At 55.4% G+C, this 12,083-nt stretch overlaps 6 protein-coding genes across 6 annotated transcripts; 3 read left to right on the forward strand and 3 right to left on the reverse strand.

Moving 5' to 3' along the window:
- Nucleotides 1-171: 171 nt before the first annotated feature.
- PG985_008334 (short-chain dehydrogenase) lies at nt 172-1,200 on the reverse strand (the record flags this gene model as incomplete). The annotated part of the gene is made up of 4 exons (XM_066828102.1): nt 172-261; nt 347-659; nt 740-1,037; nt 1,152-1,200. 4 exons carry the CDS (start codon nt 1,198-1,200, stop codon nt 172-174), a joined length of 750 nt encoding a protein of 249 aa, XP_066683014.1.
- A 1,832-nt stretch (nt 1,201-3,032) lies between these two features.
- On the forward strand, nt 3,033-4,388 carry PG985_008335 (uncharacterized protein; the record flags this gene model as incomplete). The annotated part of the gene is made up of 1 exon (XM_066828103.1): nt 3,033-4,388. The coding sequence occupies one exon, from the start codon at nt 3,033-3,035 to the stop codon at nt 4,386-4,388; it is 1,356 nt and encodes a 451-aa protein (XP_066683015.1).
- A 433-nt stretch (nt 4,389-4,821) lies between these two features.
- On the reverse strand, nt 4,822-5,439 carry PG985_008336 (uncharacterized protein; the record flags this gene model as incomplete). Its single annotated transcript, XM_066828104.1, has 1 exon — nt 4,822-5,439. One exon carries the CDS (start codon nt 5,437-5,439, stop codon nt 4,822-4,824), a length of 618 nt encoding a protein of 205 aa, XP_066683016.1.
- An 826-nt stretch (nt 5,440-6,265) lies between these two features.
- PG985_008337 (uncharacterized protein) lies at nt 6,266-6,880 on the reverse strand (the record flags this gene model as incomplete). The annotated part of the gene is made up of 1 exon (XM_066828105.1): nt 6,266-6,880. The coding sequence occupies one exon, from the start codon at nt 6,878-6,880 to the stop codon at nt 6,266-6,268; it is 615 nt and encodes a 204-aa protein (XP_066683017.1).
- A 961-nt stretch (nt 6,881-7,841) lies between these two features.
- On the forward strand, nt 7,842-9,599 carry PG985_008338 (heterokaryon incompatibility protein-domain-containing protein; the record flags this gene model as incomplete). Its single annotated transcript, XM_066828106.1, has 2 exons — nt 7,842-8,564; nt 8,616-9,599. 2 exons carry the CDS (start codon nt 7,842-7,844, stop codon nt 9,597-9,599), a joined length of 1,707 nt encoding a protein of 568 aa, XP_066683018.1.
- Nucleotides 9,600-10,900: 1,301 nt separating this feature from the next.
- Nucleotides 10,901-11,851, forward strand: PG985_008339 (acetyltransferase; the record flags this gene model as incomplete). The annotated part of the gene is made up of 1 exon (XM_066828107.1): nt 10,901-11,851. One exon carries the CDS (start codon nt 10,901-10,903, stop codon nt 11,849-11,851), a length of 951 nt encoding a protein of 316 aa, XP_066683019.1.
- Nucleotides 11,852-12,083: the final 232 nt, after the last annotated feature.

The following is a 12,083-nucleotide window of genomic DNA, read 5'->3' on the forward strand; positions in this document are numbered from 1 at the left end:
GTAGCTTGTTTCCATCGGCAGCACTGTTATCATTTGCATTGCATATTGCCCTTGGTTTGAACTCGTGTCATTATTTCACTGTGGCATATCCGTTACGCAAATTCCACAGTGGTGCATAGACCTCTTCGAACATCATTAGCGACTGCCTGCTTCTCCCACGAATCCCGTCCCTCAGAACTTCTCGACATAGGGTCTCAGATCCAACTCCTGGGTAAACGCCGAGCGAGGCTGCGTATGAAGATGCCAGTAGCTCTCGGCGATCTGCATTCCGGAAACAAAGGTCAGTCAACCGGCACCCAGCCAACACCAAACAAATCCTCGAGAAAAAGACTGGGTCACCACTCACCGCATCGGGATCCAGCTTCCCGCCCTCGACCCCCTCGTTGACGTTGTACCCCTTGGTCCGGGGGATGTCGATGACGCCGTCGATGACGGCGTGGGCGACGTGGACGCCGCGGGGCCCAAACTCGCGCGCGAGCGACTGCCCGAGCGCCCGCCGCGCCGTCATGCCGGCCGCGAAGCCGGCGCAGTTGGCCGCCCCGCGCATCGAGGCCGTGGCGCCTGTGATGAGGAGCGTGGGTGGGTGCGGGGGCGAGGCGGCGTTGGCGCTCTCGAGTAGGAGGGGGATGGTTTGCTGGGCGAAGAGGAAGAGGCCTCGGCTATTCGCCAGTTAATTGGTCAGTCAATCAATCGACTCTCCCTCCTGGGAAAAAGGGGGAAGGGGGGGAGGATGCCTCACGCATTCCCCGCCACGCTCGAATCAAAGTCCTCCACCTTGGCCTCGAGGAACGGCGCCCGCTTGAAGTTGGCGCCGACGTTGTAGACGGCGGCGGCGAGCCGGTGGCCCGGCAGCAGCTCGTCGCGGACGCGGGCAAAGGCCGCCTTTAGGGAAGCCGGGTCCGCGGCGTCGGCGTCGACGCCCACGGCGGTCCCGCCCGACGCGTTGATGCCGTCCACGGCGTCCTGGTACGAGGCCCGGCTGCGGGCCATGAGGACGACGGGGTAGGCTTGGGCGAAGCGGCGGGCGGCGGCGGTGCCTGGGGTTGGGGTTGTGCCGGGTTAGTATGTAAGTACATAGGTACGTGTAGTGGTGTGTGGAGATTCGGAGTGGGATGGGTGATGGGGACGCGGGGGTGGGGGATGCGGCGTACCTGTGCCTGTGCCGGCGCCGATGACGATGGCGTAGAATTTGGAGGCCATTCTGGGTTGATGGTTACAAGTCAAGTTTGGTTTAAACCAGTGACGGGGATGGTGTCGAGGATAAAGGTTTATTGGGATATCTTCTCTATTATTTCAAGTGCAATCACAACGAACAAGTTTTATCTACTTATATCGTGACCCCCGGCATTTGCAAGGGAGGGGCAGCGGGAGAGTTCTTACAAATCAAGCATGACGTGTTGCTGCGATAGGCTGGATCGCGTAGCAATCTAAAGCATCAATTGCGACATCTCCAACCAGTCGCATACCAATGCATTCTATGCAAGCCGAAGTGGCCGGGTTGGCTAGTGATACGAACAACATGCGGAGTTCGTTCTAGCAATCTTGGGAACGTGGAAGTGCTTTCAAAGCATTCCCCCCTTTCCGCCATGGGACGGGTACGAAAGTCGGCCCCACAATCAGATTCCAGATGTCCTGAGAAACACCTTCAGGCACTGCACATTTGATGGAACATATACGCATTATTCGCTTAATATTGATGTTTTCTACGGATAGTGGAAATACTCGGACTTTTTTTTCTTACGAGAATGACTTTGGCGCCTCCGAAGACTATGCTGAACTTGCTTTCTCTGCAACCGTCTTTGCTGGCAACTCAGTTTTGGGGCTGAGCAAATGAGCATCAACGCAATCATGCAACGGAGATGGGTTGCCCGATGTCATATAAGAGGTTGAAAGTTTCTCTAGACGTTCTCAGGTACTCATAGCATAGGCATATCAAAAATACTCGGCTGTTATTCATCCTTATTCGCCCATCAGACAAGATGGTCTCTTCCAACAATCCCGACGAGAGAGACGAGAGAGACCAGCCGGCTCCCACTCCTACTCAGAACGAACGACGAACAATGCTTGCTAGGTACTGGGGCGACCAATGGAGGTTGCCACGACCCTATGACAGTATATTCTGTCTGTTCCTATCCTGGTTCTTGGCTTCTCTCCTGTTCATGGTCTATCTGCTGGCGGCGCTACACAGAGCAGCAAGAGGAGCCGCAATTTCCGATATATTACTGATGATATCTGAAGACATCTCTATGTTGAAGCGTGCATGTCCTGCAATACTAGCCCTGCTCCTGTTGAAAGCCTCCTGTTTCGTGGTGGAGTGGATCCTGCTGGAGGTCCATTACGACCTACGCAAACAGTACCCTGATCGATTCCGGACGCGCTGTCCTGTCGGGGCCGGCCTGTTGCTCGCATGCATGTTCTTCTGTTTCCACGAGCAAATTTGTCCGCACAGGTATGATATGTTTGTGTTGGTAGGCCACGATCTCGAGCGGTGCTTCTGGACAGGATACTGGATCGAATGGTGGACAGGACTTTTGAGCCTGGTAACCAACCACCTACGCCGCTTCTTCTAGCATACTACAAGACAAGACGTAACGCTCTCGGGGCAGATCAAAACCGATGCATCGGTAGCTTGGTGGGTCTGGTCTGGGTTAAGGGCAGCAGCTACCAATGCCAAGTATATGCACCTATACAGTATAATGCCTACAGCAATCAATGGCGGTTAGTTGAATGGCGTGGGGTACCCGGCTCATCCCGCACGACGCCTCCAGACGTCCGGTATTCAGCTGAGCATATTAATGTTTTATTATTATCCCATGCAATTGGTTTGATGCGATGCCGCCCGCCCGAGATCGATTGGTTAAGGCAGATAGTGGCGGTCAATCAGCTCAGCTCGCGTGATTGATTGGCATCTTGCGAGTGCTCGTTTGCAAGCCTTAAATACATTGAGTAGACTTGATGGGAAGCCCGACCAAGATGACGACGACCCAGTTCACCACTATCCACGCTTTAACCATCCTCTAGCATCACCAAGCATGCCACCCCCCAACACCCCCGAAGAGGGCCTGGTGTCCGCCCCGACCACCACCGCCACCCTGGCCCTTCGACCCATTACCCGGGACCTCGAGATGACGGCCGCCTCTCCCCCAACCGCTGCCATCCCCGCTGTCGATTTGCGGGCGCTCGAGTACGAAAGCAATGTGGACGAGAATCTCATTTGCCCCATCTGCCGAGTGGCCCTGGTCGCGCCCGTCATCACGAATTGCGACCACGTCTTCTGCCAGAAATGTCTCGTGCAAGCCCACACGCTCAACCCCGTCTGCCCGGTCGACCGACAGCCGCTGCTGAAGCTTTCGTCCGAGACGCGGTCGGCGCCCAAATTGGTCACGAACCAGCTCGACAACCTGACGGTGCGCTGTCCCAATCGCATGCGGGGCTGCGACCTCGTGGTCGCCCGCTCCCTCGTCGAGAACCATGTCTCGCGCTACTGCGACAAGACCCTGGTCCCGTGCCCGCACCCCTCCTGCGACAAGACCATCGCCCGCAAAGACATGGCCAAGGGCTGCCTGCACTACGAGGTCTCCTGCGAGTTCTGCGAGCAGGCCGTCCAGAAGGCCGACCTCGAGACGCACCAGGATATGGAGTGTCTGAATCGGAAGAAGGACTGCGAGCTCTGCGGCGCCGAGTTTGTGCGCAGCAAGCAGGAGGAGCACACGAAAGAATGTCCCGAGGTAGAGGTCACATGCAAATTTGCCCCGTTCGGCTGCAATCACAAAATGAGCCGGCGGCATCTGGAGGAGCACTGCGCAAGATGCGACTACAGGGTGGTCGGCCCGGTGGGCGAGCAATTGGCAGAGCTGCGCGCCGAGATGACGACGCTGAAGGAGAAGGACCGGCTGAAAGACCGGCGCATCAAGTTCCTCGAGAACCGGGGCTACTCCGCCCCCGCGGCGGCCGCCGAGAACCTCTCCAACATGCCCCTGCCGGCGGCGGCCACGCCCCAGGAGACGGCGCCGTACGAGTCGCGCGACCAGTACTTCCTGTCGCTGTTCGAGACGATGGAGTCCAAGGTGGAGCGGCTGTCGTCGGCGCTCACCGAGGTGGAGGGGCGGCACTCGATGATGCTCTTCAACGAGACGATGCCGATCAAGGACCAGCTCACCGAGATAAGAAGCACGCTGGGCGTCCTGGGCATGCACGTCCGCTGGCTCATGAACTTCCGCCTGCAGGAGCGCGGGCGGGTCCTCGGTAGTGGTGGCGGCGCCGGCGGGGCGAACTCGCCCTCGCTGACGGGGGCGGCCGGTCAGGAGACCGGCGGCGGCGGCGGCAGCGATTCGAACTTGCCGCGGAGGCTGAGCGAGAATATGCGGGAGCATCCTCCTCGGTTATGACACCAATGCACCACGATGAAGAAGAAGACGAAGAAGAAGAAGAGCACAGAATAGAGAAGTTTGAAGTTTGAATACCCTGGTAATGGCGATTTGAGGCCCCTTTTTCCAATGGCCGTGTACATCCTTCAGATGAGATATTCCCCGAAAACAAAGAGCAGATACATTATGAGGGCATGGCGAAGGTGGGTGGGTTCCTGACTACAATGGCGTTTTGGGATCTTAGCATGAAGTAGGCACAGGCAGCTGGGGTTTTACGGCTTTATGAACATGAATTGACGTTTCCATTGAGCACATGTTGAATGTAACTACTACGATGATCGATCCTTTTCCTCATTCTCCCTCTCCCCTTCTTCCCAACTAATCCGTGAAAAGCCTCCTCCGATTTACTATGGGAGCAGGCGTACAGTATTGGTGTGTGCCATATGCAAGCACCCTAAAGCTGTATCTCACACTCTGGGGCCGCATACGTCGCGTCTTTCATCGCGTGTTTTCTCGCCTTGTTTTCATTGATCTTCGGTCTAGAAGGTATGCGCCCCTTGTTGGCCCCCTCATAGATGAAAGACACTTCATCGATCATGTTTTCCTCGCCTTCGGGGGTGAACTTTGTAATCGTAATGTTGACGGGGGTGCCGGGATAGATCTGGCCGTACTCGAGGTCGAAGTCAAAGTGTTGCATGGGACCCGCCACGATATTTTGAATCTTCACGGCTCCGTTGAGGGACTCGACGGTCTCGTTGAGGCCCTTTGCCATGCGGGACGCGGTTTTCCACCAGCCTTCAGTGTAGGACACGTTTAGAGAGTACCAGTCGTCCGTCTCTTGGCACCCAGGGCGCCAGATGCCTTCGCGGACAACATTCACGCGCAAGCGGTTGTGGTCATCGCCGCCGGGGGGTCCGCATATCTCTCCGTCTGCAGGCCAGGTGTCGAGCGTGTAGCAGGCGGGCCGGCCTGGAACTTGCCAGGGCTTCAGTTTTGAAGTTGCCTGCTCCTCGGGGCTTGCGGCAGCCGTGCTGGCGAGAATGGCGGCGGCGGCGGCGAAGGAGAGCTTCATGGTGGATGGTGAATGATGAATGATTTCTGTCTGAGGCCGTGAGACAGGTAGAGCAGGTCGTTTCCGGTGGTGGAAAAGGGGATAGGATGTGAAGTGGTTGTGGTGTCACCCAAACGACAAATTCCAACCGGGCGATTGTACAGGTATTTATCCACCACTTTCATGGACCCTGATGGGATGCAATCTCGTCGATCCTGGCCGGCCGTCACGCCGTGGTGCGTTGAGACGATATGCTCCTGTTCCGCAATGGTGCGCGGAGGGACTCTCTGCCCGGCTGCTGTTTACGCTGTTCGCCTCTCGGCTCCCTGCCCGAGCGGTCCCCTTGCACCAATACGCGCACATAAATTCCTCACACTCCGATGTTCTTGCGTCATCTACCGTGGCACTGCATGTATGGACCATCGTGTAAGCAACTTCACCGACCTTGCTGGCCGGCGCGTTTCTGGTGTTGAGATTGTATGCTCCTGTTTACTTCTGGGGCACAGATTGGCCGTCTATCTAACTCTGGGTTGCATTACGCACACCACTCCCAATTTCATAGTGAGCAGTTTATTCGCGTTGGTGAGTACGATCCGAGTCTGGCCTCCCATGCACCGGTACTGTGTCCCGTGGCGTGCCAGCATCTTCCTGCTATTGCTACTGTTGGCAGACTTGTCGGGGATACGTTTAATCGCACGCTTTTCGAAACCTATCGTGGCATACTAAAGCGACATCACTCTTATTCCTTTCGCGACTTATAACTAAAGGCCTCTTCTAATGTATGACGGGAGTAAGCTTATAGTATACCTAATTTATGTGACATATGTACATCGCCTGAAAAAGGCCTCTAGCACTGCGGAAGCGCATACGTCGCCCCTCTCTCGGCAACCAAGCCATGCAACTCCGTATCCAACGTATCATTATACGTCGTCGTCGTCGTCCACGCGCGCTCGGCCTCCTCGTCGTGGGAGGAGGAGCGGCGTCCACGATGCGACCCCTTCTCTGCCTCCACGTAGATGAACGCCCGCTCCTCGGTCCCGCCAAACGTGCCATCGCTGCTCATCGCCTCGGCCGCGACGACGACGTGGGTCCCCGGCTCGATGTCGCCGTACCGGATCGGGAAGTCGAAGTCGTACTGGCCCCTCGCGCCGTCGGCGACCCGCACGGGACCGTTGAGGGCCTGGACGGGCGGCCCCGCCTGGGCGTGGCTGCCTTTCGGGGTGTAGGACACGGATACCGAGTAGGTGGCGCCCAGGTTGAAGCACCGCTCCTGGCCGCTGAGGTTGCGGTCCAGCTGCACGCGCAGGAAGGCGCTGGTCTGGCCGTCGGGGGCGGTGCATTCGGCGCGGTCCGCGGGGCGGAACTTGGCCATGAGGCAGGTGGGTGGGGAGGAGGCTGCTGTTGCGGGGGCGGCGGTGGCCGTGCTGGCGAGGAGGAGGGCAGCGGCGGAGAGAAACTTCATGGTGGATGAACGGGTGGTTTTGGATGGTGTGGGATAGGTCGTGTTCAGATACGGGAAAGGGGCTGTGGCAGAGGGGATACATCTTTGAATTAACACGAATATTACACTGTGATCTCGTTGACCTTGCTGGCTACCCCGTTCCAGTGATGGGAAATTTCGCTCAATTGTACCATTGGGGTACCAAGAAGGCCCTCTATCCGACTCATGGGTGCATTAGGAAATCCTCGAAGCAGGATACGTGGTCTCCTTTCGTCGGCGAGCAGGATTCAATCTCAACATCTGGCAAGTCAGCGCTGTGTCCATATTGATGCTGACACATTTACTGGGTTTGTGCTCAATCTCTCATTGCCGCAGACGGGGTATTCTAGTGCTTCAAAGCAGCTCATAAAATGATTTTAAGTCGACTAACCAGGGGTCAATATCTTGACTTTCATGATGCCACCTACTATTGCACTGCATGTAAGCTGCGACCTGATTGAATTTGGCGAATGACCTGGCAAGACTCAAAGGGGTCACATGCTTTGCGCGCCTTGAGATCATTGCACGTACCCTTAACTATTCTACGTGTCTGATGAATAGCGGATTCAATGTAAGGATTCATGCCTTGGGAATCGATATCAGATTCATTGAGAAGAATAGAATAGGGGTAGAAAAAAAAAATCAAGAGTGGACAATGCAATATGATAGGTAGGTATACTGCATACATTCTCGTGCCCGGTAACGGTAATCATTCCGACACACTTGTCAAGAATCATCATTTACGTGGGTCAATTCCCACCCTTGTTATGCCAGTTTCGCGGAACCAGTCGCAGCGAGTCTGGATTTCCATCACCCCGCTTCGGGCCATGCAAGGCATCAACTTTGTTCGAATCCCTGAGCCCAAATCGAAACAGATTGGTGGGACGTTTCTTTTGTAAGTCTTGATAGGCACCAGGATCCATCGTCACCTCATCCAGCAGCCATGTCGTGCTCATTTCAAGGGGCTGGGCAGTCAAGTCTCACAGGTTCGCTCGGAGTCCAAGCAGGCACGGATACGGTACGAATACACACTTCAGAGATCTTTGAAGGTGGCCAACCCCCATACACGCCTTTGGGCAGAAATGCAGACGAGTTCCGCATCCTACAGCTACAACCGGGCTCCTGGGACGATCCCGTCGTCTGCACAACTTTCTGCACCCGGATTGAAGACCGTCCCGCTTACACTGCGTTGTCGTATGCCTGGGGCGACCCTGCCGATTCCGGAGAAGTTCAACTCAATGGCCATTCAATACAGGTTACGAGGAACCTCTTCGCTGCTCTCCGGCGCCTGAGGGACTCGGAGTGTGTCAAGCATCTATGGGCTGACGCTCTGTGTATCAATCAAGCCGACAGTGAGGAGAAAGCGCGTCAGGTATCGTTGATGCGAAAAGTATACTCCAGCTCAACCGATGCCACCATGTGGCTGGGAGAATGCCTTGACGCGGACTTGGACCATTCTATTGAGACAGGGTGTTGGGATTATTCTGCTGTCAAGGAAAGTCTCTTACCCAAAGTCCACGTCGCGAAAGCATTTGCCGACTTGGAACGATTAGCAAACAACGAGCACATCTTCCCAGATGAACAGCTTTTCGAAAGGCCCGAGCAATATTCGTCCATAATACTGATGTTGAACTTGCCATGGTGGACTAGAATATGGACATTGCAGGTATTGATATCTATGACCAAGAGCTATCATTACGACGTTAACAAAAGCTAGGAATGTATCCTCCCTGGGAATGTCACGTTGGTATTTGGGCCTTGGAAGATATCGTTCGAAACCCTGGAAAAGGCAGTGAACAACTGGGATAACCATCATAAAGATTGTCGTACTTTCTGCGGTCACAGAAGGGGTCCCAAGCAGAATGGCCTGAGTTGGCTATTTTGCCGCATTGAGCACATGTGTGGTGCTCGTGAAGAAGTCGATAAAGATAAAGGCGACATTTTATGGACTCTTGGTGCATTTGCTGAACGGCAAGCAACCGATTCCCGGGATAAGATATTCGGGGTGCTCGGTCTATTCCCAGAAATTGCAGCACATGTTGCTGTCGACTACTCCATTCACTACTCACAGGTCTGCATTGACTTCTTCCTCTACATGGTCACTTCAATGCGCAACCTCAGAGCGTGGGTAGGCTTGGTCAATATCCCAAGAGATCCTCTCTTACCAACCTGGGCCCCGAACTGGTGCCACCCCCGGACGAGCTTGGTGCCCGAATGCCTCGTGATATATGAATATGATGATTCCAATGCAGCTAGAAATACTGCTCTGGAATTTAGGAGACCCTGCACCGAGGTCTTGTCCGTGGTTGGGATACGAGTCGGCCAGGTTACGCAAATCCATGACTCTGATATTCAAGTTCTGCTTCGGGATGCATCAATAGATGCTCTGCAGAGATATCCAGGCGGTGGAACATACATGGATACCATGGCCAAGTTTCAACAGAAAGGCCTCTGTCCCTTTGAGCAAGTCTTTCTTACTGACGTAGGTCATGTAGGATATGCGTACAAAAGCATCTCAATCGGGGACACCGTTCATGTCTTGTTCGGGGGTAACCTCCCTTTCATTGTCCGAGAAGCCCAGCGCAAGGACGATAACCAAGGTCGGTATCATGAGATCAATGGGCCAGCATACGTTTTTGGTATCATGGACGGCGAGGCCCTGGACTGGGGGCTGGAGCAGGAAACATATTTCCTAGTGTAACGTACATCAAAGATGAAAGCTTTCTTCCTAGGTACAGTCTAACTAATTTATGGTTGCCTTCCATTCGTAACCTCATAGGCGTGAATTCTTGGATTTGTGAAATCAAGGTATGGTAAGCGCGAGACGCATGGCGAAACCCCGTCACACAACACCTTCATTCCAATCGCCAGCAGTGATTATGTGCATTGCGGTGACTCAGTCAAGAAGTGCACAAGCACTCGAAAGAGCTGCTCTTATGACCGAAGCAAATATATGATCAGCCTAGATCAGGAAAGTGCCACCCTTATATCAACTTCACCTTATGTTCAGACGCCCTGACAGAGTTTGAGCTAACAGCCTACAGGAAGGAAATGGGCTGTTACAGGCAAGTTGGTGGGGCCATTGGTTAATAATCCTAAGCATACCTACATCCTAGGAAGCATCAACCCGGCAGATTGGCAGCCTGCAAGTCTGGCAGCTATTCTGGACATTGATCAAATCGCCTATACCTCCCGGAGGTATTGTTCCATCTGTCGAGTTTGATAGAGATCGTCTGCAGTGGCAATACGCATTGCATCATACAGACATCACATCTTGCACCACTCTGTCATGTAACCACTTGTTGTTCTGTGATGTTCAATCCCTCCGCACAATTCGTGGGTCTCCGGTGGGGAAAGCCTCCGAGGGGTGATGCCTTAGCACACCGATGACCGGTTTGAACGGGCCTCCGTGTGACCGTCCCATCCCGGCATTCGTGTCATCTGCCAGCAGCTCCTTTACCTTTAAGCCGCCTCGCCTTTCTTGCCCAACTCCAGCTTATTAAAGAGAGGCCTGGACCGCAGCTGTTGTTCAACCCTGGGTTCCACACCCGCTCTCTTGCCAGCCAATTACAACAAGAACGAAAATGGGAAGCCACGCCTAAATCCATCACTATTCCCTTTAGTTCCCAAATGGTGCAAGGACCCGCCTCAACAATCAATGCACCACCACGTTGACGCTTGTTTCATACACCACCCAAACCCATCTTCATGAACAGCAACTACCGGCATCCATTTTGTTGTTTGCCTGAGAAGAAATCCATCATTAATAATTCTTGGGACTTGCTGGTAGACTACGCTTTTCTTTTACCCAGGTCACACACTGCATCCTTCAGGACCAAGCCCCGTCCCAACTTACACCAAACATACACAACTGAGTCACATCGGGATCCAGACCATAGCCCTTTTCCCCCACCCAATTTTGATCAGGTGCATATACGTAACCAAACATCAACACCCTCACCCTTCATTCCCCCAGGAAACAACCACAAACCCTCAGCAACCATGGGCACCCCGTTCATCTCGCTCCTCGAGCCTAGCAAGCTCGAGGACTACGACCGGACGCTGCGGCACGACCAGCAGCCGAGCCCCGCGCCCAAGGCGTTCCTGGACGCCATGGCGGTGCGCGAGGCCGTGTTCGTGGACGAGCAGCAGATGCCGCTCGAGTACGAGCACGACGACGACGACCAGCGCTCCTGCCACTGGGTCGTCTACGCCTCGATCAACGAGCTCATCGAGAAGGAGGTGATCGAGGATGGCATCATCGTCCGGCCCCGCCGCTCCGAGACCTATTCCCTGCCCATCGGCACCATGCGGATCGTCCCCTTCCCGCACCCGCCCCACCCCAAGCCCGACGGCTGGTACGAGGACTACAAGCTCGTGGACCGCCCCAGCAACGGCAGCGGCAGTGGTACTGCAGCCAAAGGCAACGACGCCAAGGCCACTTCCTCCACAGCCCCTTCCACAACGGCAACAGCATCGACATCAGCAACCAGACCCGCCGGAGCAGACCCCGGCCTAGGAACCGGCGCCACCACCCTCGCCGCCTCCCTGACCCCGGCCCCCTACGCCCAGGACCGCGCGACCACGCTGCACGACGGCCAGGAGCCGTACATGAAGCTCGGCCGACTGGCGGTGCTGCCCGCGTACCGGGGCCGGCGCATGGCGGGCCAGCTGTGGCTGGCGGCCAAGCGCTGGCTCGAGACCAACCCGCGCTACTTCGACCCGAGCGTCACGGAGAAGGGCATGGACGCCCTCAACGCCGAGCAGGCCAGCGAGATCCCCCGCTGGGGCGGCCTCGTCTGCGCCCACGCCCAGGAGGCCGCCGTTAAGACCTACGAGCGCTGGGGCTTCCGCGTCGACGAGGGCATGGGCCGCTGGTACGAGGAGGGCGTCCCCCACGTCGGCATGTTCATCCGCCTTAACACTAGGGATGTCCCGCCCCAGGTTTCATAGCATGGAGGGATGGATGTTATGGATCGATGTGCTTAGGCCAGGAGGGAGGGAACAGACGGACCAGACAGTTATGACATGAAATGACGAAATGAAGAAAAGGAAGGGGGAGATATCAGGCATTGACTGAGCAGAGAGTAAGGAGTGGTTCCTTGCGATGAACGAAAGAGTTGCAAATCCTCATGGCTGCTGGAGGTCTGGCCATGACCACCAGTTGTACGAAGAAGATCATAGA

The sequence above is a fragment of the Apiospora marii genome (assembly GCF_038362585.1).
Source record: "Apiospora marii strain CBS 49790 chromosome Unknown utg000005l_segment0_segment0, whole genome shotgun sequence".
Taxonomy (NCBI): domain Eukaryota; kingdom Fungi; phylum Ascomycota; class Sordariomycetes; order Amphisphaeriales; family Apiosporaceae; genus Apiospora; species Apiospora marii.